Source organism: Ailuropoda melanoleuca, chromosome 15, assembly GCF_002007445.2.
Source record: "Ailuropoda melanoleuca isolate Jingjing chromosome 15, ASM200744v2, whole genome shotgun sequence".
In the NCBI taxonomy this organism is placed as follows: Eukaryota; Metazoa; Chordata; class Mammalia; order Carnivora; family Ursidae; genus Ailuropoda; species Ailuropoda melanoleuca.
In genome coordinates this window covers 10,306,989-10,333,917 of record NC_048232.1, presented here as the reverse complement: position 1 = coordinate 10,333,917, position 26,929 = coordinate 10,306,989, and the positions used below count along the sequence as shown (strand labels likewise).

The 26,929-nt window shown below is 39.3% G+C and overlaps 1 protein-coding gene across 10 annotated transcripts in view; it reads left to right on the top strand.

Annotated features, from left to right (window-relative positions):
- USP6NL (USP6 N-terminal like) overlaps window positions 1-26,929 on the top strand; it is a 179,584-nt gene that overhangs the window by 140,671 nt on the left and 11,984 nt on the right. For all 10 annotated transcript variants that reach the window (XM_034644118.1, XM_034644115.1, XM_034644116.1 and 7 more), the window contains 6 exons: window positions 1,042-1,090; window positions 2,631-2,751; window positions 5,506-5,600; window positions 6,263-6,328; window positions 6,422-6,521; window positions 8,976-9,128. In XM_034644118.1, the coding sequence (XP_034500009.1) occupies window positions 1,042-1,090; window positions 2,631-2,751; window positions 5,506-5,600; window positions 6,263-6,328; window positions 6,422-6,521; window positions 8,976-9,128 (584 nt within the window). The remainder of the gene's footprint in view (window positions 1-1,041; window positions 1,091-2,630; window positions 2,752-5,505; window positions 5,601-6,262; window positions 6,329-6,421; window positions 6,522-8,975; window positions 9,129-26,929) is intronic.

Sequence of the window (26,929 nt, the reverse complement as noted above, 5' to 3'; positions counted from 1 at the left end):
TGGCTGTAGTTTTCCATTGACTTTAATCACAAGGTTTGGCTATACTCAGAGACACCCTAAGTATTCTCCTGCGTTCTAGGCCTACTCTTCCTTACATCCATCGTGTAGTAGCAACTCAGTTTCTCCTTAGTAACCAGGATCAGTTGCTCCAACTGGTACAGTCACCTCCTTCTTTGCTTGTTGATTTAGAGGCATGAGGAGCCCAAAGTGGTTGGGTGGCAGTCTCAGCTTCCAGTTCAGTGGAATCAATGTGTCTCCTGGTGGAAACGTTTCTCCCTTTGGAACTAGGACTCCTAGACCAGCAGAGCTTAAGACTGATGGGATGGGAAGCGAACATTTTGCTAGTGGACTACTAGGGATAATGGTGGGTAGAGTCATCCCATTTCTGCCCCTTGAATCTTGGACCCCAGTGTCCTGGCTGTGAGAGAGAGAGCACTAGATATCGGCGGCTGACTGAGAGCACTTGCAGCCTCCCAGAGGATGCCCCAGCCCTGCAAGGTATTGTACCTAGCCTGCGCTCCAGCTGAGGCTTCACGGGGCCTCCATAGTTCTGGCAGGCTGGCTGCTCCTATGGGGATGATTTTATAGTGAGAATAGTTCAGAGAAGGAGGGCAACACATTTAAGAGATTGTGAAGCCATTTGTGTTTTTTGGTATAAATTCTATCAGAATGAATGTCAGGGGTGCCTAGGTGGCTCAGCTGGTTAAGTGTCCAACTCTTGATTTTGGCTCAGGTCATGATCTCGGGGTCGTGAGATCGAGCCCCTCCTAGGACTCCGTGCTGGGCGTGGAGCCTGCTTGAGATTCTCTCTCCCTCTGCTCCTCCACCCCCTTTAAAAAGAAAAAAGAACGAATGTCTGTAGCCTTAAATTTAGACTGTACAGAGTATTGTTTACATTTGAGCTTGGGTTCATTTCTTTATTACAGTAGTACTTTTGTCTGGATTATCTATTTTCAGGCAAACTTTATTTTTTTAAGTTTATAATTTTAAAAATATGTGAAATAACTGAAATATATTCAATATAACCTTTCTTTTCTCTAGGCAACAATCCCTATTCCATGTTCTTGCTGCATATTCTATTTATAACACGGTAAGTTAGAGCATACCCACACAGGGCTCTTTGAGTTGTATTCTGAGGAACTGGAGGAACTCTCTGGGCACCCCCTGCCTCTGTGGATCTTTTCAAGGCTCCTCTGGTGACCTTGGAATCTTAGAACAGAACTGAGTCAGAAGTGGGGAAAAAACCACTGTATGTCAGTGCATCTCTCGTTGTCCCCTCTTTCTCTGGATTGTTTTGTTGTGGTGTTGTTTGTCTTGTTTTTATTTTACACAGTCATGCTGAGAATGAGCAGGGCTCGAAGTTTAGGAAGTTGGTGGGCAGATGAATTTTTGCTCGACCCTTGCTCACTCTTCATCACCCTGGGAGTTTGGGTTTCAAGGTCACATTTTGTTCACTCAGCGAGGGCCAAATAGGAGATCATGTGTGTACCTACTTGCTTACCCTAGGAGTAGGCTAAAAGTAAACTTTTTGGTAATAGAACATGTTGTTCTTAACATATCTGTCACTCAGGGGGAGATGATAATTTGGGGAAAGATCAATTAGTTTTGAACCTCATGTGGAGGTTAAATGCTTATTGGCCAGGTTCTAGGAAGGACAACCTTGAAACTTGGGTGTGTAATTTCTATTAAAACCTTTAAGTTATGAGAAATTTTAAACTAGGGCAGGTTATAAAAGAGTTTATTAAAGGCCTTTCTGTAGAAAGGAAGCAATATTTGGGCCTCATGGAAATTGGAGCTGGAACGTGCGAAGCCTTCATTGAGCCAGAGCCACACGTTCTCTTTCTTCCACTCTGGGGCCACATGGTAACTGATTATCTCTGGAAACTGCTTGTTCCACTGTTTCTCCCTCCAGATTGCTTTCTTTGCCTACTCTTCAGTTTTCGCATGGCTAAAATTGCACCAACAGACTCAACATGACCATTCCGTTTAAATGCGTCTCACCATCTGATTAGAGATACCCTGGAGAGAGTATGTGATTAGTCAATGTGGCCATCTCACTGTTCCCCTGGGCTCAAATGACCTCTTCTGCTGCACAGCTTTGGTTCATGTGGCACAAACATGAAGCTCTAAGGCCACATGACAAGCAGGGAATATGGGGAGAGTAGGCAGTTCTCAGAGAAGGGACATAGACTGGTTGGGTATCCCAAAATGTGTCTCTGTAAGGGCTGGGAAATCTAGAGGAGACAAATCAGCAACTTGGGAACTGTAGAAGGAGAGAAACTTGCCAGCATTTGAACGAAGAGGAGGAATATTGAACTGAGAATAATACTTACAAAGGAAGAATAAACTATTAGCTCTTTTTACGAAAGGTATAATGGTATTGAATAGGGGACAATAAAAATACATGTAGCTTGACACTTTGTTCACACTGCTACATTTATTTTTGAATACAAATGTATTCTTTTATAGTTTATAGCTCAATATAAAAACTGTAGTCTATCTGTAGAATTGCCCATTATTTAATGTGTTTAGGCATTTTCTGCTTATTTTGTAGGTCAGGTTTTTATATGTGCATATGCATGTAATTGGATCTTAAAATCCCCAGTTTCTTTGTTCTCATTTATCTTCAGGAAGTTGGATACTGTCAGGGGATGAGCCAGATCACAGCTTTGCTCCTTATGTATATGAATGAAGAAGATGCCTTCTGGGCCCTGGTCAAACTATTCTCAGGCCCCAAACATGCCATGCATGGTAAGAAAACCCTATAGTTTATCAAAAACAATAAGGAAGGGAGAAAAAGGTAAATGAAAACAAAGTCAAACTTTGGAAGATGCTTAGTAGGGTTAAGCACAAAAACTTAATGTCTGGGGCTGTTCGGTCGATTAGTGTTTGTGAGTCATTTCTTGTTTCCTCTTTTATTGAACTTTGCTAAACTCTTCTGTTTACATGTATATTCCTTGATGTTTACCTCAAGGTATAGTGTTGGCATTTTGAAATTCTTTACTTCCTTGCCCCCAGCCAGAAGAAACTAATTTAGGTTTGGAGGACTTGAGGAAAGCTGTGTTACTGGGAGAAATAAAAGATGCCTTTGACTAAAACTTTTAGACTGTCATGCAGTTATCATTTCGGTGAAATGTGTGTTTTGGTTCTTTTAGCAGTAAAATTGATTCCATTTTACAGTAAAAGACTGCTGATAACATGTTGTGGGTACTTCATTATTTAATATCTCAAAACTTGCATGAGTTTTTGGTTTTCAAGTTAGAAGATTGTTTTTAATAACCTTTCCCTTATATCTGCCAAACATATACAAGAAAGTTTAGAGTTTGGATTGCATCTTCTTTTGGAAATAAAAGTGGCATTTGCCCATTTAATGCAAAATTATTTTCCCAGTGCCACCCATGTGATAATACCAAATTAAATACAATTTTTTAGCACAAATCACTCCAAGAATGGATCATCTTAGTTCTGTTTGTGAGTAAGCTTTATGTGGTGAGGAGCCCACCACATGTTTAAAGTAATATTTTAACATTTTCGGAAGTATGACTATAGTTTTTTAATCCACACTTTCATACCATGTGGTTCTTATGGTGGTATTTTGTGTGGTGTGTGTGTACACACACGCATTTGGCTATCTCCCTCACTTTTCCTTGTGAATATTTTTTAAATGAATACTACTACTAATGATAACTGTTTCTGGACACTTTGCAGCCCATCAGTAGACTCCAAAAGTAAGACTCAGTATATCGAACCGAACTTCCGTCCAACAATATCATTTGAAAAGGCATCTTGCAGAAAAATAACTCTCCCTCATCCACCTTTATTTTGCTTCACCATGAAATGGTGTTGCCGGTCTGTGTTGAAGTACAAAGGGATGTTACAGTGTCAGTAGTATGTAATTACGTGGAAGACTGCCCAAATCTAGGAAAGTCATTTCTTTTGAACACACCTGATAACTTACGTTCAGCAACTGTCACCAGTCTATTAAGTAATATTAATTTCACTATCCTAATATTTGCATTTACTGTGAAGGTTAGGTCATTATTTTAGTTAAGTTTCTATTTAGAGATACTTGTTTGTAGGTCTGCCTATGGAATTTTATCACTGAGGGTTGCCTCAGTTCTTTGCATCCCTTACATGGTAGTGATGTCACTTACAAATTACGGAATAAAGTGAGGGCTGAAGAAAATGAGATTTTAAAATATCAAGTCTGGGCTATCACTAACAAGTGAAGTAATGTTAGCTATATTAGCATCCTTGAGCTAATGTTTATTACTGAGGGGCATTGCCTTTTTCAAAATGAGACTTTTTCTTGAGATTCTTCTAATTCCCATTCCCATCAAATTGGCCATGAAAGTGGCACAGATAGATATATATATATTTTTTATGACATCAGAAAATGTTACGATGGGAGGAATAGAATCCCTGTCTCTGGAAAGTTTTACACATAAGTTTGTTCCTTGGGTTCTTGGAGAAACACAGTTTCACTTTTTGGAAGCGCGTGTTCTGTGGGGAGAAAAAAATGAAACTCCAAGGTAAATGAGTCTGGCAGAGTGAGTTTATCAAGCAAACAAAGTTTCTTTATAAAGCATGGTAGAAACATTGAGAAGCCCTTGCAGGTCATGAATGTGCCAGAAGGGTTTGTGGAGCACACAGCACTTCCCCTGCATTCTTTTTAAAAAACATAGAACATCTATTAACATCTTCCAAAGTTACATAAAACCCAGGTTGGAAATAACTAATGGGGAGAAATGATAAATCTGTTGAGTGTATGTCCTTTTTAGTGGGTCGTGTAGAATATCTGAAAGGAAACTTGTAAATAAAAAGAGATGTAAAGTTCCATGAGTTAGATATACAAAATCAGTACTAACTAACCATTTACAATTAGTTACTTCCTAGAAATCTTAGAGATTCTGTTGTGTAATGAGATGGGATAAACTAGTTTCTCATGTATCACTGATCATACAGTGTCATTATATCTTAGCTGATGTCAAAGATCACAGAAGGGATTAAAAAGTGATAAAAACTTCAGAAGCACAATACTAATGAAGTTGTTAGAGTAAACCTGAGAAAAACAATAAAGTGTTTGTTATGTAGCATACTGACAATAAAACGAATTAAGTCCTCAAGATTAGAATAACCTTTAAAAATTTGTGCGTTTAAGATATGCTTTAAGATACTTGAAGAGAACAGACAGTCCTGATAAATGGCTTCAGTTTTCATTTTTTTCTTGGTTTCTAAGTTTCCCTTGTAATTCAGAAATATTCTGTGCTCTTCTATATTTTTACAAGGTTATAGGGGATCTTTAGCAAACAAGTACTAGACTGTAAGTTTCATCACCCGGAGCTTTCACACGGTTATTTCCTTGGTGGGGTGGACAAGTATCTTAGTAACTACTGGATTTTTGTTGTTGCTGACAGTTAAAAATGAAAGAAATGTGTTGCGTTTCGGAAGAGGGGTTTTTGTTGGTATTGTTTATGAAATGCTGTTTTTATGTTTGTATTTTAGGCTTTTTTGTTCACGGTTTTCCTAAACTCTTGAGGTTTCAAGAACATCATGAAAAAATACTGAATAAGTTTCTATCCAAGCTTAAGCAACACTTGGTAGGTAGATGTGACATTGACTTACACCCATTTACACCACGAGTAAAGCTAGAAGAATTTAGTGCAGCCTTTAGTCCCAATTACTTTATTGATTTGCAGTGTTGTCCATTTCATTTACTATGCAGTTGTAATTCCCAGGTGTTTGAAGAGCGTGAGACTTGTGAAATTTAGTATTGATGAACCATCACAGCCCTAACTCATAACATCAAACCACTTCTTTGCAGATGATATATACAAATGGTACAGTTTTTAAAGATAAATGATTTCTCAGTAATTTTGGAGGCCTTTTTATTGCACTAAAAGTACGTTAAGGGTCATACAGCCTCATCCTTAGTGAGCCATACATATGCTCTACTATAAAACATGGTAATTTAGTGAAGAAGAGGTACTTCACTGTGAAATATAGAGAATCAAAATGTTGTATTACAGTCCTCTAGAAGAAGGATTTATTCTTAAGGTGATTTCCAAAACTGAGATTGAGGGAGAAAGAGAGGGAGTAAGGAGAAAAAACTAGAAATATTCCAGCATGTAAAAGATTTGGAATGAAATGGTTTTATGTTTAGCTATGACAGCTATCTCCAACAGCTTTCCTAACTTTTAGTATTAGATTGTCATATTTTTTTTGCTGCAATCCAGAAATTTGAAGTCTTTGTTTTTTTCAGGATTCTCAAGAAATCTACACAAGTTTTTACACAATGAAATGGTTTTTTCAGTGTTTCCTTGATCGTGTGAGTATTTCTTTACAAAACTCAATCATAAAATTATAAATACCAGACAAGAGTGAGCTGTTAATCTTATCTCTGTTTTGTTTTTAATTATAGACTCCCTTTACACTAAACCTCAGAATATGGGATATCTACATCTTTGAAGGAGAACGAGTTCTTACCGCTATGTCTTACACAATCTTAAAATTACACAAAAGTAAGAAAATGTTTAAGTATAAAGATTTCACAAAGATCAAGGCTTGATTTAACTCTGATTTCTCATTCCCCACCCAACTTCAGATTCATTTTCTTTTAGTAGCGAATTTAAAAAATTCTTGAAAGTCAGTGAAAAAATCATGTTCAGTTAGTAATTGGCTTCCATCAGTTCTTTCTCATGGCTTGAGGCTGACTACATTGCAGAGGTCTTTGATTTTTTTTTTTTTTCAGTTTAGTTTTCCCACTTAAGCAGTAGAATGCAATGTGTTGGTTTCACTAATAATATTATTCTTACTAAGTATTTGTTTCCTTATTCCTAATAATGGCTTTTCTTCAGTCTAAATCTCTGATTTATACTCAGAGAAGAGAGAGACCAAAGAAACCAGGCCCTTAGTTAAAAAGTCTAGTGAAGACATTTGCCATCACTGTGTCCTCCATCCAGGCAAAAAGCACCCAGCTCCAAGCTGTAGACCAGAGATGGGGCGCCTTCTGCTTATCTCTCTGCTTGACTGCATTGGCCTCTGGGGCAAGTACGGTCACTTGTTGGGTAAATGCAATTTTCAGTTGCAGTATTTCAAGGGCTCTATACATTTGGCATGCAGTGCCTTACTTTAAAAATCAAGAAATGAGAATTTTCTTCTTGAATGTGAAGAACCTTATTCATCTAAAAGTCTCAGTTCAACCTTTAGAATTAGAACTCCTCCTAGTACCTCCTCTTGTAACTGCAGAGAGGAGAATCATTGAAAGCTTTAGAACTTCACAGAGCACCTGGAGTCTAGGTCTTAACAACATAGTTTCACATTCATTGATCATTCTCCTCCCTTAGGTTATTCTTGAATGATTCTTCAGTTCAGCGTCCCAACTAAGTTATAAGCTAATTGAGTACTTGGGGGGTACGTTTTGTGAGGTTTTCCCCCTGCTATGCTTGATATTCTAAGTACATGTTAGGTATTTTAAAATAAAATTGTTTGATTGCTTACTTGAAAAGCAGGCCTTTGAATTGTCCAGACTTTAGAAAGAAGTGAAAACTGTAAAATCAAGTTTGTATCGTTTATTCTGAAAGATAAGGATTCAGAAGTGCTGTGGTTCATTTCCCTTATACCCCGTCCTCCATTCTCCAGCACACAAACCACAGCACCGAGAGAGCTGTCTCCCAGGACTCAGGTCTGTCCAGAAACCGCAGGAAATCAATCTCTGTCTCTCCCCCACCGACCTCCTCACCTCCTCCTCTTCTCTTTCCCTCCCCTACCCCTCCTCTCCTCTCCGCCTCTTTCCTCTCTTTCTGGATTACAAACTGACCAAGATATGGAACAAAAGTATATTTTTTTTAAAAAACATGTATGTATTGGTTTAATGTTTACTAAACAGCAAGAAAGTGGAAACATGATATATTTCTCCGTAGCTGTGTTCTCTGTCTTAAATTATGTTTTATTTATATGAGTCTTGATTAATTTTGGCAATGAAAAGTTTCTTCACCCTTTGCAAATAAACGTTAAAGCCTAATACCTACTTTATATCCTATCATATCATCAGACTGAATAGCTGTTGAAAAAAATGTGTCTGCTGCTATGTAGTTTTTTCTCAGAAAGACAAAAGCTCAAGGACTTATATGGAGTTTCTTCACCGCCACATGAAGCTTCAAAAACTGTGTCTGGGCACTGTAACCATGAGTTCAGCTAAAGCTCCTAAGATTTTGTTCTTGTTTTTTTCCTGATTGCCTTAATAGTATTTAGAGACATTGTCATGGGAGGTTTATCACACACTGGTTTTAAATAGTAATAAAAAAAAAAAAGTGGTAATAACCTAAATGTCCAGTATTAGAAGACTGATTAAGTGAATTATAGTATATGATAGTCTATCCGATGGACTCAGAGTATAATCCGTTTTTTAAATTTATACATGTGTACACACATCTACTTGTAGGGCAGTGGCTAGTGGGCTTGTAGCTGATTTTTGCTTTCTACTTTGTATCTGTAATCTGAATTTTTTTAAATAAAACTAATTTCGTAAGTAGAAATACAAATGAAGTTAGTAATCCAGATTTTTTGGAAATTCTGAAACTGTAAATATAGAGACTTGAAATGGGTTTGCCTGTGGGAGGTGGAGCTCTGTAACAATAAAACAGAAAGCCCTCATGTCATCCTGAGTGGCCTGTGTCTCTAAGAGGCACTTGCTCTGGGTTAATATTAATGTCTAAGGTGTGATGTTCTTAAATAAACCGATGAAAAGGTATTTAGCAGTAATCACCTCTCCCTGTCTTCCCAAAGAGTAGATCGACTGCTTGGATATCAGAAAGTACTTCTATCTTGCTGAGTGTCTGTTGTGTTCACAGTGCATGTATAAGTTGTATGCTGCGCCCTTTTTAAAAAACGCTGCAGCAGAATAGAACACTTTACCTTCTCAACCTGAAGTAACTGTTGACTCAGCATTTGTATTTCTCTCATTTTTTTCTTAGAACATCTAATGAAATTATCTATGGAAGAACTTGTAGAATTTCTTCAGGAGACCCTGGCAAAGGATTTTTTCTTCGAAGATGACTTTGTAATAGAACAACTTCAGATTTCTATGGTAGAACTAAAGCGTGCAAAATTAGACCTTCCAGAACCTGGTAAGAAATATTCACACACTTTCTAGCTAAGTCATAATTAAAGTTGGGAAACGGCACAGTGAACACGGGCCATTTCTGTTTCAGAACATAAGCTTATGTGTACTTGTGATGGCAAGCTGCTTACGGCTTTGTGCTTATTTTAAAAAGCAAGTGCATTAATGAAATCTGCCTCTCCTAGTAGAATAACTGTACCATCCTTGCTTAAATTTAGAAGGTTTGGATGGCAAATAATACTGATCAAGAGAAGTAATCGTGGTGCTTTAAATGAGCATAAACAATGACCTTTACTTTCAGCATCTCATGTTATAAAACCGTAAAGAATAGCAGAGAAAATAAAAGACCCATGTTATAGAAGAGCATTTGTGTGAGGACCCGGGTACTGAAGTGCTTCTGTGTGGAGCTATAGGACCAGCAGAAGGCGGGACTGACACTGGAGCCCAAGCTTTCTGACTGCCGATCCTGGGCGCTTGGCCGTGTGTTGCAGTGTAGATAACATTTTATTCACTTATTTCAACACCTCTTCCAGCACCTCCTAGTAGATTTTCTGCAAGGTGCTGGGCAGGAGATTGAGCAACTGAAGAGAAAGACATGCTTCTTGTCTCAAGGTGCACACAGGGGAGAGAGAATTTATATAACTGATAACAAATGAATTGTAAATACTAGGATAAATGGGGAAGGATTAAAGGGGTCAGATGAGAGGGAAGAAAAAAGATGTGGCAAAATCACAGCAGGAATAACTCAAAGTTTTGACCAGATATTACTGGAGAAGGAATGGTTTCCTGAGAAAAAGTCATTTTTTGCCCATTTTCTTTCTTGTCTTTGTTCTAAGCTGTTCAACTGTTAGGCCCTCAGGTAGAGTTGGAGGTAGCATTTCCCGGTCAGTGCGGCACATTTTTTGGTGTCTTCTTGGAGATGTCTGTACAGAAGGACAAGCAGACACACGCTCGTGGAAAGTACACCTTTCCCCTTTGGTAAAAACCAGATGCTGTGCCTTTAGTTACTTCATTTTGAGGCGTCTAATCGGTGTTTCTCCGAGGTTCATTCTGGGTCATCAGGATTCACTAGAAAACAGACTGTCACAGCAATGATTGGTGGTCAGAGGCCTCGTGAAGCCATCACCTTTGCTAAGTGAGGACACCTCTGTCGTGTTCAGTGTAATCATGTCCATTCCCCACTGATTCTTCACCGTAGCGAGGAGCGCCCGTGGAAGAGCAGTTAGTCAAGTATATTCTTGCCACTTTAACATTGATTTCAAAATATCTTGCCTCTCTTTCAAGAGAGTCAAGACACATTTTAGTAAAAGACCTACAGAAAGAAAAAAAAATATATAGGGGAACTATTTAAACATGAGAATAAAATATTGCAGAATAGGATGATTTAGCATCTAACTAGCAGCTATTATTTATTGAATGCTTAGGCTGGGCTCCGGGCTGCATGCATGATCTCACTTAATCCCTAAAAATAGCTCAGAAACAGTACTCACCCGTCTTTTACACGTGAGTAAACCTAGTAGTAGTAGTTTATAAGATCTTTTTACTAAGCGGTGGTAGAATGGGGATGGGGGGAGGTGGGAATAAAGGGAGAGGGAGAGATAAATAACATCAGGCACGTTGACTAAAGCTGCTCTGATCGTAACGCTGAAGCGCAGAGTGGCGAGGTGGCTCTTGCACTTCTAGGACAACGATCTGTCTTTGCCTGTATTTCTACTACTGCATTTACTTTCTGGGCTTTGCGCTCTGCAGTCCGCCCACCCAGTGTTATCCTCTTTAAATTACTGCAAGCTATGTATGGAACATTAAGATAATTAAGTGGTCATTGTAGTAAGAAATTTTAACATCCTGTCATCCTAAAAACACACATGAGCATGTTATTTCTTTGTGGCTCCTTATGAGCTGCCTCAGTTTGCAATTTGTTTTCCCAGATGCACACAACACATGGTATTTTAAATTGTTAATTTTTTTTTAGTTGGATTGAGTTTTCCATTGTTTCTATTCACATTTCTTTAATTTTGATTGAGTGTCCTTTTTTATTTTTTTGGGCATTTTAATTTCTTTTTCTATAAACCTCTCTGTTCATCTGCCCATTTTTCTCTTGCTGTATTTATGCATGTTCTTCCTAGGTAAAGGAAATTGACCAGTTTATTATGTGTGTTGTAGATACTTTTCATGTAGAATTTAAAAAGATTTAATCAGTTTTTTCCTTTATGGCATTCCACTTTGGTGTCTTAGCATTCCACATGCTGAATGAAAAATTTTTGGGTTACCCATATTTTCTCCTGCAACTTTAATGTTTTTATTTTTTTATGCTTAAATCTTTAGCCCGTTTAGAATTACTTCTGGTTTTAAGGGAAGAGTTTTAAGGGTGTGTTTTTAATTTCCACAAATTTGTGCATTTTCCAATTTTGCTTCTGTTGATTGACTTCTGACTTCATCCTGTTGTGGTCAGAGAAGATACTTGGTAGAACGTCTATCTTTTAAAATCTGTTGAGACTCAATTTGTGACCTAACATACGGCATATCCTAGAAAATGTTTCATGTCCACTTGAGAAGAAGGTGTATACTCTAGTTGTTGCATAGGGAGTTCCATGAATGTCTGTTAGAGCCAGTTGGCTTATTGTGTTGTTCATGTCCTCTGTACCCTCATCATCTGCCTGGATGTTCTATCCGTTACTGTGGGCTGGGTTTTGAAGTTTCCAGCTATCACTGTAGAACTATTTCTCCCTTCAATTTTGTCAGTTTGTGTAGCATATATATATATTTTTTAAAGATTTTATTTATTCGACAGAGATAGAGACAGCCAGCGAGAGAGGGAACACAAGCAGGGGGAGTAGGAGAGGAAGAAGCAGGCTCATAGCAGAAGAGCCTGATGTGGGGCTCGATCCCATAACACCGGGATCACGCCCTGAGCCGAAGGCAGACGCTTAACCGCTGTGCCACCCAGGCGCCCCGATGTGTAGCATATATTTTGATGGTCTATTGTTAGGTGCATACATATTTGCTGTTATTATAACTGCTTGCTGTATCAAACCTTTTATTAAGATATAATGTCCTTTTTTTTTGTCTCTTTAAACTTTTTTAGATGTGTAGTCTATTTTGTCTGATTTGGTTTAGCCACCCCTACTCCCTTTTGTTACTGTTTGCTTGGAATGTCTTTTCCCATCATCCTTTCACTTTTAATCTGTTACTGTCTTTTGATCTAAAGTGAGTCTCCTGAAGGCAACATATAGTTGGATCCTGTGTCTTTATCCATTCTGCCAATCTCTGTCTTTTGATTTAAGAGATTAAACCATTTACTTTTAGAGTAATTACTGATGAAGGACTTCTGTCATTTTGCTATTTGTTTTCTGTATCCTTTATAGAATTTTGTCCCTTATTTCCTGGATGACTATCTTACTTTCCATTTGGTTGATTTTTTTATTGTGAAATGTTGAAATTACTTTTTTTTTCTTCTGTGTATATTCTATTGCTATTTGTGTGTGTGTGTTTGTGTGTGTGTGTGTGTGTGTGGTTAAAGGAGTTACATTTAACATTTTAAAGTTGTAACTCTCTATTTGGATTTGAATTAACTTCAATAACATGCAAAAGCCCTGCTCCTTTACAGGTCCATTCCCAGCCCTTTCAGTTGTTGATGTCCCCAGATGACTTCTTTATACATTCTGTGCCCAAAAACCATAAAGTAATAATTCTTTTAAATGCATTAGTCTTTTCAGTTATGGAGAAAACAAAATGTGGAGTTACAAACCAAAGTTACAACAATAATAGCTTTTAGACAAATAATTGCTGTTTTTTTTTAAACTATTATTCTCTTAAATCATGTAGAAAAACAGAAAGTGGAGTTACAAATCATCGTTATAGTAATAATAGCTTTTATAATTCCCCATGCATTTATCTTATTGCGATCTTTATTTCTTTTTTTAATTTAAATTCAGTTAGCCAACATATAATACATCATTAGTTTTTGATGTAATGTTCAGTGATTCATGAGTTGTGTATAACACCTAGTGCTCATCACATCTTTATTTTTTTACACCTTTGAATTTCTGTGTAATGTCCTTTAATTTCACACTGCACCCTTGAACATTTCTTTCAGGCCAGGTCAAATATTTTCTCTGCCCTCTCTCCCTCTCCTTCTGGGATTCCCATAATACATACATTTGTCTGCTTGATGGTTTTTCCACAGTTCCTTAGGCTCTGTTCACTTTTCTTCAATCTTTCTTCTTTCTGTTGCTCAGACTTGATAATTTCCATTGTCCTGTCTTCAAGTTGGCTGATTCTTTCTTATACCTGCTTAAATATGCCTTTGAATGCCTCTAGTGATTATTTAATTTCATTTGTTGTATTTTTCAGCTTCAGAATGTCTTCCTGGTCTCTTTTTATAAAAGTGTTCTCTTTATTCATTATCATTTTTTTCATACATGATTTTCTTGACTTTCTCCACATATTCCTTTAGTTCTTTAAGCTTCTTTAAGATGCTTAGCTTATTTTAAAGTTTTTGTCTAGTTTGGTCTACTACTGGTCTTTTTCAGGGACAGTGTCTGTTGATTTATTTTTTTCCTTTGAATGACCTATGCTTTCCCGTTTCTTTTTATCTCTTGTGATTTTTGTTGTTGTTGTTGTTGAAAACTGGGCATTTGTAACCGATGATGTGGTAACTCTGGAGCTTTCTCCCTTGCCCTCAGGTTTGGTATTTTGTGTTGTTTTGTTTGTTTGTTTTATTGTTGTAGGCTGTGTCTGTGCCAAGGATCAGCCTGAAGTATAAACCTAAGTTCTTCTCAGAACTTTTTCTGAACCTTTCCCTGGTTATGTATAGTCACTTTCTAATTTTCCCCATATATGTAGTAGTTTTCGAATGTCCTAATCTTTAATATCTGCCCCCTAGAAGGGGGGAGATAAAAAGAGGAGAAAAAGGGGACTGGCCCTTTAAAGTCCCTGAAAGTCGTTTAGAGGGGCTTACAACAGTGGGGCGAGGTACAACAAAAGTGGCCTCCACCTCTTTGCCTGCACCTCTCTGATAGAAGCAGCTATCAGCAGTCAGAGCACAGATCTCCAGCATCTGGAGGACGCATTCTTTTTGCCCATCTTCGTTCTCTAAGCAAGCTGCATGCACATGGCTCCAGAAACAACAGTGTAAAGCTACTTGCCCTGTGGCCAGGGGTGGGGTGGGCACGGGCAGTTTCTACAGTGCTGAGAGCTGAAGTTGACCAATATTAACTGCAGTTTACCATTCAAATCTTCTCCTGGCAGTTTGTAAGCTTCCAGTAGACACCAGAGTTCCAAAATAGTTATATAGACATACCCTAGGTGGGGAGACAGACAGACCCTAGGTGGGGAGACTCAAGGTGCTGGTGCTTCTTACTCTGCCATCTTCCTGGAATCCTCTCCCTTTCAATATATTTCCAATGTTATGTAGCAAGATTGATTCCCTCACCTTTTCCAAGATTGTAGATACACAGTTATCAACAAATATTAGTGTTTTTTCTTCCTTTTAAATATTTATGCTTGTCTTTTATCTCAAGAAGATACCAAACTCTTACTGTTTTTCTAAAGTTAAAAAATAAGTGGATGTTGAGGTTTTTTTTTTTTTTTTAATGGTTTTTAGGCACAAGTGAGCTAATCTTTTTAAAACCTTTTAGTATGGTGAATTTTATTAATGTATTTTCTATTTGTGAACCACCATTATACTTCTTGGATAAATTTCACTTAGTTGTGATAAATTATTCTGTTAAAGTACTGATGATTTAAATGTGCTTATATTTTACTTAACTTTTTTGTTGTTGCTATTCCTATGTGGGACTGCACTGAAGTTAACTAAAACTTCTGTGTATTATCAGGTTACGCTAGCATTGTAATTTGGAAAGTTTCTTCTGTGTTCTCGAAAATTTTATGTAGTATTAAAATTGTGCCTTAACAGTTCAAAATACACTTATGAAACTGTTTTAGTCTGATGCTTGTTTTGTGGGGAATCACTTGTTGATAACTTAATGCTTTCCTGATTTGGTTATTGTTTTATTATCTGTTTTGTCTTCTTTGCATCATTTATTTTTTTCTTAGAAAGTTGTTCACTTCAGTTTCTAAATTTATTTGCATAAAGTTTTACAAAAAGCTTTTCAAATGTACAAAAAAGAAAATGTTAAAGCCCCCCCCATATATCCATCACACAGCTTATTGAATAATTTTTAAGTGAAAATAAAGATTCTCATGATATTTCGCCCTAAAGAATTTAGTCTCTATGTTTAAGAAACAAGGACATTCTCCTGGCTAGCCACAGTGCCATTATCAAAGCTCATAAAATTAACAGTATAATCCTCAAATATGATGTAATACCAATTCCACATTAAAGTTTTCCATTTATACCCAAAACTTAGCTGTTTTTCTCCACCAGGTTTTAGCCAGAGACCACTTTGTTTATATGCCTGTTAGGTCTCTTAATTTGCAACAGCCTCTTCCTCTTCCTTTCTTCCCACCCCTTCTTTTATTTTACTTCTTTGTCGGTGACATTTCCCGTTGCCTTAGAGAATGAATGCCTCCTATTTTGGAGTAGTCTGAATTTTCTTTCCAGTAGTCATTTAACTAGTTCCTGTAGCCTCTATATTTTTCTATCAGCTTAGAAGTTAGATGTAGAGATTTAATTAGATTCAGATGAAATAGGCACATAATGACTAGTATTATTACTATCAGTGATACTTCTTGATCCCTGGCTAAAAGCTAGTGATAACCAGATCTCTGTCTTTTAAAAATAAGATTTTTTTTTTAATTGCAAGAACTTTTCAATTGGCAAGTCATCTGTGGCATAATGTTTTGACACTTTACAGATACCCACTTTCCTTTTAATCTTTCCCCTGATGGTTTTAGCTTCCGTTAATAATCCTTGCCGAAAACAAATATTTCACTACAGGTTGTAAAGTAGTAATTTTCAAATTCCATTATTTCTTTTACATTTATCAGCAGATTTTCTTCAGTAACAAAGAGTTTTCTCTCCTTCATCAGCAAGGGGCTCTTTAGTTACCCGAAGATGTGTTTCCTACTCAAAAGGCAGAATAAATGCTTCATTGTTTTCTTTTACCAGTTTTCAAAGTTAGGACTTGATGTTCTTGATTATCTCTAGGGGCAGAAAGTTAACTTTTGTTTTGGCTTTTTCATTGTGAATCCATGGAATTTGATATATTCTTAATGTTTCGATCAGATACAATTAATATTGTTTTAATGCTCACATTGTTCTCAGTTTGGCCGGTGGGACCTCCCTTAAACTGGTTTCTGTGTTCTTCTGACTCAGCACTATTCGTCTTTGAATACTTCCTTGCTTTATGTGCAGCAAGATATTTCTGGCTTACCTTAAAAATCCCCTATTCCTCAGTTTTATTACACAATTTATGAATATATCCTCATGAGAACTCTAGATAATCTTTGCAGTATGTTGAGTGAAGTATGAAGGCTTTCCATTACTTCGGGTTGGGAAATATTCTTTGAGTCCTTTTCCTTTGCTTTTACATATAAACATGAGTTGAAAGCACATATATTTACACAGACGTACACAGCTTTTTCATAACTGTCTTTTTATCAACGAATGTTTCCTTCTCTTCCTAATTTGTTGCTTATCTTTATATCCTTGTTTGTGTTGTTAGTCTTTATTAGGAATATATCAAGTCTTTCCTTTATGTTGCTCATCTGATTTCCACCCATTTGTGTCCTGTCTTACCTTGTGTCTGTTTTATTGATTAATTCTATCATGCTTTTCTTTTTGACCACTGTTGTATTAAACATGTATGAAGTAGTTAGAAAGTTTCAGGTCTCCATTACTTATTGTGACTCAACTCTAAAGACTCCAGTTTAAATAAATGTACGTTTAGTTGGCAAGCAAAGAATTAAAATGACTCACGTTGTTTCCTGTATACCCGATTGGCTTGCAGTCTTGAGGTGGGACTATCCCTTGGTTCTCCTCAGCGGTCTATCTTCTTTTCACAGGAGGCCGTCTGGCAAAGACTTTGTGAGTTAGGGAGGTCACTCTGGTTAGAAAGCCCATGTTAAACCACTGTGACTGCCCGTTTGACCCAGCTATAGCTTATGACCATATGACCTAGAAAAATCTAGAGCAGATTTTTCTTAGAATAACTAAGAGAGCCATTTTAATTTTTATCTTTGATTTTAGATATCAGAAAACATGAAACTTAAGTAACCTTGTTAAGAAAGGAAAGCATTTTGTTGCTTTTAGCTGTGGTACATGTCCTTTTTCATCCTAGGGAAATTGGGATTTTTTTATTTTGTCTCTTTATAGAAAAACTTTGCCAGCTTCAGGATTGCCTTTTCTCTTTGGTATGGTTTTTTGTAATGGTAACCAAAAGTTTTGACGGAACCGAAGAAGAAAATATTAATTTTCCCATTTTTCCTGCCTATTTCCTATCATGGTAAAATGTTCAACTTTACCCCATGTCCTTAGTCTCCAAAATTTTCTCCCCGCTACCCCCGCTTACTAGCACTCCATGCATTGACAGTCTGTTCAGACACCACGTTCCGTGTTTCGTTCGTTTCCTCCCCTCCAGCCTCACTCCCAGGGCCGCGTCACCCGCACCGGAAGCCCTGCCTCACTCAGTGCTGCTCACCTCCTTGTCTTACTAGAGTCATCTGGTGAAATGCCAGCCGTTTCAAGGGGCACTTCTGTGCTTAGTTTGACCTGAGATACTCTCCTGGTCTGCCGTCTGCTTGTTTTCCTATTTCCATCCTTCCCACCTGTCAGACACTTCTAACGTAGGAACAGTAACGGCAAACTTCTGAGTCTTCTTTTGTGATAGACTTCTTGCAAAATGCTTTCTTTACATACGCGGGTCACTTAATTTTTCTCAGCAGCCTTTGGGAATAAGGTATTTGTTGACTCAAGTTTGTTAATATCCTTGAGGACAATTTTTGGTGCACAGAATTATTGAGGTTTGTTTCTTCAAACAAAAGAAACTTTGATTTCTTAAGTTACAAATCCCGAAACCTATTTCTTCTTTAGTTTGTTAATTCAGCTTATAAAAGTCAGTAGACTGTTTTTAAATCTGGGAAAATTTGCCATTCTCTTTTAAAGGGAATGTTTATGTTTGGTTAACGTTAATGGTAGCTAGGGTTTGGTTCCATTTACAAATGAACTCCTACAAACATTTAAAATTGCATTTATAAATTTAATACATGCAGTTCCTTAAACATATCAACTTTTAAATTTAAAAACAAAGCCTTCTGTAGTTCTTAACTTCTAAATGTGATAAATTTAAGAATTTGCTGAACCTTGAGTCCCTTAAAAATTACACTACTATTTATAAATTTCAAATCATAAGTTCAAATAAATGACTTTTAACTGACATGAAAAAGCAACTTGGCCAAATTCTCTTAATGTAAATATATAAAATACTAAATATGGACAGATTCCTTAATGCAGAAAATATAGAATTAATCTTGTGTTTAATTCTCTTCAGTTTTTCTATACTTAATTCTAGATCTTTTTGAATGAAAAAATGAATTTCAAATACATTTGGAAAGTACTTTGTTCGTCAGTTGAAATATGAGCCAGGACTCCAACTGAATTCTCATCAGTGACCAAACTCCCAGGCAGAACCACTTTTTATTATCACTGGGGCCATGCCTCTCAGACAGCTTAGCCACATAGTCCAGACACCGTGGGTCCCACTTGCACACCACCTAATTCTTTCTTCTCCTTGAGGAATTCCGCAGCTTTCCACCCAGGAGGATTGGACTTTTGCAATTTTTTTGGCCTTTTACTTTCACCTTTTACCTTTAAAGATCTCGGAACATGATGGAATCCTGTGTTCCTTTGTTTTTTATCTGGGAGGACCATAAACCTTTTTTTTTTTTTTGAGATTATTTTTGTGTGCACGAGAGAGGGAGAGAGACAGAGAACATGCACACGAGTGGAGGGGGGTTGTGCAAGGGAGATGCAGGCTTCCCACTGAGCAGGAGCCCCATGATGGACTCGATCCCGGGCTCTAGGATCATGACCTGAGCTGAAGGCAGACGCTTCAGCGACTGAGCCACCCAGGCGCCCATGGAAAGACCATAAATCTTACATTAAGAGACGTTATTTTAATTTTGAATAGGTTTCATGCTCGTTCTGCCATCCGTATTAGTAGTAGTAGCTTATAGATGAGGGAACTCAGGCTCCGAGGTTAAGCACTGCCCAAGGTCCCACCCTGGTGACCAGGCCTGATTGCCAAGCCATCACTATATCTTATGGCAGACTGGCTGCCGCCACTCAGGGCCCCTCTGCTGTGCCGTGTGCTCCCACTTTGTCTTGGAATATGCTTCTCCCCCATGGACTCCTGAACAGTTCTCCAGGTTCCTCTGTCCTCATCCATTCTGTTTTAGTTTTCACTACTTGGCTTAAGCAGCATTGCCTCCTTCTGAAGCCTTGTCAGCCAGTCGCAGCCTCCCAAACCACAGAGCTCGATCCCCGGGATTTTGTACATGACGTGCACCCCGTGCGTGCTCACAGTGCTTTGCTGCTCATGTGCACTTGACTTCCGTGTTGGACAGTGAGTTCTTGAGGACAGTGACCATGTCTTCATGCCACCAGCACTACTTCAGTGCCTGCCATATAATAGACATTCAGTCAATATTTTTTAATGAACTAAGGAAGTTTTTAATCTGTTTTTTAGGTAATAAGGGCTACAAAAGGTTAGCTAGTATGAGGCAGTTTTTTGAGGTAATGCAACTATTTTGTATCCTGATTACATACACACACAAAGGAATCAGCTGTATTGTTTGTCAGTTAAAAAAAGAAAACTGTCCCACTTTTTGAGGGTTTAGGTGGATTTTCACTTTTATTTGGTTATATAATAGAAATCGATATTACAGGTGCTCAGCAGTTTTTTACATATATATGTGTGAATTGAAACACTAAGAAACACAAAGTGCAGATTTTAAAAATTAAGTTATTTCAAGGGCGCCTGGGTGGCAGTCAGTTGAGTGTCTGACTCTTGGTTTTGGCTCAGGTTAGCTCTCTGCTATGGACTGAATGTCAGGGTCGTGAGATTGAGCCCTGCATAGGGCTCTGTGCTCAGCGGGGTGTCTGCTTGAGACTTTCTCTCCCTCTCCCTCTGCTCTTCCCCATGCTCATGTGCTCTTGCTCTCTTTAAAATAATCAATCTTAAAAAAAGTTAATTCACAAACATCTATTGATTAAATTTATGTGGCACTAAATAGATTTATAATAGATTTATAAATGTGTTTAATAATTCTCTCCTTTGTTTCCCCCATCTTTTCAAGTTTTGTCTGATGAGAAAAAGAGTCAAGCCTATGAACTAACTACAATAATTAAAGAACACTTTTTTTTTTTAGTAGCATAGCTGTAAATACAGCAAACTATTTCACTATAGAAAGGAGGTATGATTGTTGAAGGCTATAATAATCCTTGAGTTGTATATTTTCTGGCTAATGGTACTTTAAACAGAAATAAAGCCATTTGATTTTTCAGATATAAACTTGAAATCACTGATTTTTGTGACAGCATTTTCAAACTCAGTTGGACCTAATATTTGATCTGGAAAGGATTAAGATGACTCCCAGAATAATTTTCCTGACAACAACCCCCACCATTTCTTACTGAAAACTGTTAGAACAGTCAGAGTACATATATTCTGTTGTTGAAATTCAAAAGTAGGTTGTTGCTCACAAGAGAGAACACTGAGAGCACTTTGCTGTGATTCCCTGTCTCCTGGTGGGTGCCCAAAGCTGATGGTCTTCTGAGACCATTGACTTGCAAGACTCGTAGTTTAGTGTAGTGTCCACAGGGTGGCAGCAGAGACCTGAGCAAGGTCAAAGATGGGCAAACAGGAGGGGATTTGAGGGATTCTCCTGTTTTGGTTTTGGTTTTGGTTTGGTTTGGTTTGGTTTGGTTTTAGGGGTGGCTAGAGTATTCTTTTTATTGGCTTTTTTTTTTTAAGAAAAAAATGTTTAAAAAAAACCAACTCATAAGCTCTTTTGCTTTTATTAAAATATATCAAGTTGGCAGTGGCATAAAAAAACCATTTTTGATGGAACCCTGGTATAAAAAAAATATCATTTCACAAAGGTGTCACTGCTATATATGATAGGAATTGTGGTGCTTTCCTACCCTTTAAGAGTAGGGCAGTAATTCTTTTAGACACCCCTGTTTTCAAGGGGAAGAAGAGAAATTGCAGGCATGGAGTTTATAGTGGGGTGAGCACGAACAGTATTGTGACTGCTGAAGAGTTCGAGTGCAAGTACGGAAAATAAATGTTAATACATACTGCCTGTGTATAGCCATCTGTTTTGACATCAGTTATGCTCGAATCTTACAGTTACCCTTGATCACTTGGGTCAAAAGGAGATAGGTAAACCTAACAAAGCCAAGTTCAGCAGTGTTTGTGTGTATGTGTGTGCAGGGGTTCAATTAGGTTAAGATGGGTCTAAGGATTGTACAAGAATGTTTAATGCTTGTTTGGATCACTTTTGTGGGAAAGGGGCAAAGAATAGTTACTAGCATGTGAAAGTATTATCAGTGATGGCATTTGTCCTTTGTGAGGGGTCTACACAGTCTGTCTTCAGCTCAGTGAAGGTTGACTAGTTCATCTGCAGGCAGGCATTGCCTTTCCACCAAGTCAAGTAGAATTTTCTTCCAGATCTCGTAATTACCGAGGTCGGATCGCCCTGGCACACAGTCCTTGAGTTTGGGTATTGCTGTTGGAGTGAAGCGGCCTCTGCCCTGCCCAGTGTTTGTGAAACTCCAGCAAGTCCCTGCTCAGACATGAGCGCCTCCAGGAAGGGGGACGCTGCTCCGCTCCTCCATTCCCTGTGGCCGCCTCCACTTTCTGCCCTTGTGCTCCCCTTCCTTCTCTTTCTGGTCCTCCCTGTCGTTCACGTCCCTCCTCTCTCCCCTGCTTTCTCTCCTCACCTCTTCTTTCCTCTTTTCTTCTCTGGTCACTTCTTACTGCCCCTTCTCATCCCCCCTCCCCTTGAGAGAGACAGCCCTCCTCCGCGAAGCCCTTATTGCCCACATTGTTCCGAGGCCCAAGGACCTGCGCTGAGATGTGGGCACACCGGTTGTGTGCGCATGCGCAGTTTGGTCATTGCTGGCTTACTGAGAATTCTACACCAGTTAGAGATGTTTGGTCAGTTATGGGAATAACTCCAACATGACCTCATCCCACCGTGTCCTCACCCAGCCAGTATTTATGGAAGGTAGATGCTGCTGCCAGGACCCCGAGCCATGTGTTACTTCCAGCTTTCAGTCATTGGCACGCACCCAGGTCACAGGTCACTACAGAAAGGAGGGATGACCAGACACCGTTGTAAATTAAGCACCTCCCAGTCTGCAGTCTGGCCCTGGCACCTGTGAATATCCTGGCCCTCTGTAGTCTCACCTGTATTATTATCTTTAAAATTGGGGTGAATTGGGTTTTTTAAGCCCGTACATTTTGGAAGGTTCCTTCTTATATCTATTCTACTGCCTCTTTCAAATTGTTTTGTCTTCTTCCATGCTTATGGGAAATCTCTTTGGGGGCAGAGGGGCTGTATTCTCTAAATGCCTTTGTACATTTGAGGTTTTCACCCTGTACCTGCTACAGGGCCCTAGTGCCTAATGAGAGATTGCCATTCAGAAATTAATGAAATGCAGTGTCATTTTGTCTGCACAGGATTTTTTCCCCCTCTAAACCCTGCTACATCTAGTTTCTTAGCATAGATCTTGGGTATTTATAACCATTATGTTTCTGTGGTATTCATATGGACAGTGTGTCCTTACTCTAACTCATACTAATTACATACAAACGAATGGACATTTTGTCACTACCTCACTTGTAATTCCGTGACTATCTTAGATACTAGAGGTTGGGATATGAAAGAAGTCACTTTAAGTAGGTTATTGTCTACTAGGGAAAAGGGACAGGTGTTTTGGGCTACCATGAGGAAGCTTAGAGATGCTAATTTTCTGATATTTTAGAACAGTCACAATTTTTTTTCCCCAGTGTGGATTTGGGCCTCTTGCCCATTCAGTAAATAGCATGTTAAAGTTTTCTTTTAATTCTACAATGTGTAGATGGGCAGAACATTAATGTCCCTTCCTTAGAAAACTTGCTGTATTGACTTGAATATAAAGTGGTGTTGAATGTAAGGTGAAGGGGCACCTGGGTGGGTCAGTTGGTTAAGTGTCCACCTTCGCCTCAGCTCATGATCCCAGGGTCCCAGGATCGAGCCCCACATTGGGCTCCCTGCTCAGTAGGGAGCCTGCTTCTCCCTCTCCCTGCTGCTACCCCTGCTTGTGCTCACTCTCCGTCAAATAAATAAATAAAGTCTTGAAAAAAATAAATATAAGGTGAATACTTTTCTTACCCTTTATATTGAAAAATTTAATCTCCCATGTATGTATGTATGTATGACACATACCTTTCCATTTTGTTTCATGCGTGAATTACCACCTTGGTCGCTCCATTGCTGTTTTCTCAATCGTCTTATTCCTTCTCTTGAGAAATATATGCCATATATCTGTAATCTTACGTTTTTACTCTGTGTCCTGCTGGTCTTCATTGATAAGTGCTTTTTATGTAACTGAAGGATTTCAGGATGGAAGCCTGTAGGTATTAGAATACGGCCTTATTTTCCCCAGAGATGCTCCATTTTCTCTCATAGTCCTTTTTTCTCCCCACTTCCTTCCTTCCACCTTCCCCAAGTTTTTTGTTTTGTTTGTTTTTTGTTGGTTCGTTTAATCGTTCCACTGGATTGGTCCCTTAGTAAGCCCTTTCTACTCTGGTTCAGTTAGTGCAAACCTGGAATCTTGCTTAGATTCTGGGTTGCACACTTACCCCTCTTGTGTCCATCATTCTCAGTAAGTCAGTCTAGCTGAATGTCTATGGAAAATGCTATGGAAGCCAACCCAAGATTGACCATCCTTAGCAATACCGTGGCGAACACGGCATAGAAAAGGGCATATGGGAATCTGCAAAGTAATGGAACTCTTGTTACTATGGATCTGTTAACTGCCTGTGTCTACCTTCCACATTTGTTCTGTTCAGTTCTCTTTTTGATGTGGCTATGTAAAATAAATTTTAATTACTATAGTTGGTTTCATTACATTGTCGACATTGAAAATATGCTAGGATCATAAAAGCAGATGATTATAAATAATGAAATATGTGATTTTTAACTAGCAGAAAAAGGCAGTCCGTAAAATTTGTGGTTAGTACAGCAAATCAGTTTTGAGATTGAGGATGTAGTCCCTAGGGTAGTGTCTTCGTTTGGGCTGGAAATGGAAATACCACAGATGGAGTGGGTTTAGCAACAGAGAAGTATTCTCTCCTAATTCTGGAGGCTGGGAAGGCCAAGATCAAAGTGTTGGCAAGATTGGTTTCTTCTCTCCTTGGCTTTAGCTGGGCATTTTCCTACATGGTCTTCCCTCTATATACCTGTCTGTAATCTCTTCTTAGAAGGACGTAAGCCATATTGGATAAGAGGCCCACTCCAGTGACCTCATTTAACCTTAATTACCTCTGTAAAGGCCTTATCTCCAAATGCTGGCATGTTCTGAGGGATTTGGGGTTAGGGCTTCAACACATGAATTCTGAGGGGACAAATTCAGCCCATACAACAGTGAGGTAATTTTTAGGCACAGACTTTGCTGAAGAAGAGAAAACACAAATCTGTCCTCTGGTGGGTGAATTAAACCCTGCTCTCGTGCCCATCCCACCTCAGAGGACACAGAGCTTACAGCTCTTCACTGGGGCAAACACATGCTGGGTACAGCCCCTTGCCTCACACGTGTGAGTCAGGCTCAGACTCTCCCTCTCTCTACGTGTCACCTGTCTGGTGTGTTTCTGTGATGACAGAAGGAGAAGGGTTGTCCCCCACCTGGCCCAGAGCTCCCTGTCTGACCGCTACTCCTCCAGTGGGGGTGTGCCCCCTGCTGTGCCAGGGGCCACTCCTCACTCCACTGTCGACCACAATGGGAGGAACCCATGGGCTGCAGTCCTTGTGGTGCAATATGCCTACTTTTCTAGAAGCCTTTGCAGAGGGGGCGGTAAAACAGGGCAGATCACACCTCTCTTTGTGGCCCCATCCACTCCCCCACTCTGAAGAGGGGTGAGGGCACTAATCCCATCATGAGGGCTCTACCTTCTTGATCTAATTACTGCCCAAACAACATCTCTAACTACCGTATTACATTGGGGAATTCCAGTATATGAATTTTGGGTGGGGGACACAAACATTCAGTCCATAGCAGAGAGATAACCTTTGAAAAACCTAATTACAAGTGAATTTGGTTTTCCTGGGTTATGAATCGATAGAGATGGAAACCCTGAAGGCAGGATGTGAGCGTCCGCAGTGCAGGCTGAGAAGCCCTGGAAGCTTTCCCCCGTAGACGGGTGTTCCGGGCAGGATCCATGCATGCGGGTTGCAGTGCCCGTTCATTCTGAAGTCTGGTGTTGTTGTTGTGTAATCCTGCTATGGAGAACGTGTTCAACATTTTCAGTTATTTTTTTTTAAAGATTTAATTTATTTATTTGACAGAGAGAGAGAGACAGCCAGCGAGAGAGGGAACACAAGCAGGGGGAGTGGGAGAGGAAGAAGCAGGCTCCCGGTGGAGAAGCCTGATGCGGGGCTCAATCCCAGGACTCCGGGATCACGCCCTGAGCCAAAGGCAGACACTTAATGACTGAGCCACCCAGGCGTCCCAACATCTTCTGTTATTGCACATGAACCGCAGTGCGCAGTGCTGATGGCTCCACGCCGGCTGCCGACCGCCACTGGAGTGGTGGGGGAGGGGAGCAGCTTAACGGGCTCAGCGGGAGAGTCTCTACAACTAATCCAATTTGGTCCCCGTAACAGCACATCTCGCAGGCAGGAATTAACCACTCTCTGGGTGCCACTGCTTTCCTTTGCTCTGTAATGGTTATGGTTTTCATCAGGCTCCCACTCACCCACCTGGAAAGGGTGTCGTGGTGATGGGCTGATATTTTTATCTGATGGAATGAATATCAACCAGCCACTGAATTAGTCACTCAGGTTACTGCGTTGTTCCCCTAGAAAATTGCCCGAGTGGGGACCCAGAGGAAATTCGTAAGTTCAGTTTTTCTTTTATATAGGTATTTATATATTCTTGATAATGTGTTTGTTGGTGTCATCTGCCTACAGGAAGAAGGAATTCCTGTATTTCTCTGGGACACGACCGTAACTACTTGTAGAGCTGGCGAAAGCATTTTTGGGGACACAGATTTTAATTTTATTTTTGTTGTTAGTTTTTTAACCCAATAGGCTAAATAAATAACTCCTTGTGAATATTCTTTTTTTTTTTTTTTTTGGTCACCATTCTTTTTTTTTCTTTTAATGTTTTTTTATTATATTATGTTAGTCACCGTACAGTACACCCCTGGTTTCTGATGTAAAGTTCGATGATTCATTAGTTGCATATAACACCCAGTGTACCATGCAATACGTGCCCTCCTTACTACCCATCACCAGTCTATCCCATTCCCCCACCCCCCTCCCCTCTGAAGCCCTCAGTTTGTTTCTCAGAGTCCGTAGTCTCTCATGCTTCATTCCCCCTTCTGATTACCCCCCCTTTCTTTATCCCTTTCTTCCCCTACCGATCTTCCTAGTTCTTATGTTCCATAGATGAGAGAAATCATATAATAATTGTCTTTCTGGGGTACCTGGGTGGCACAGCGGTTAAGCATCTGCCTTCGGCTCAGGGCGTGATCCCGGCATTATGGGATCGAACCCCACATCAAGCTCCTCCGCTATGAGCCTGCTTCTTCCTCTCCCACTCCCCCTGCTTGTGTTCCCTCTCTCGCTGGCTGTCTC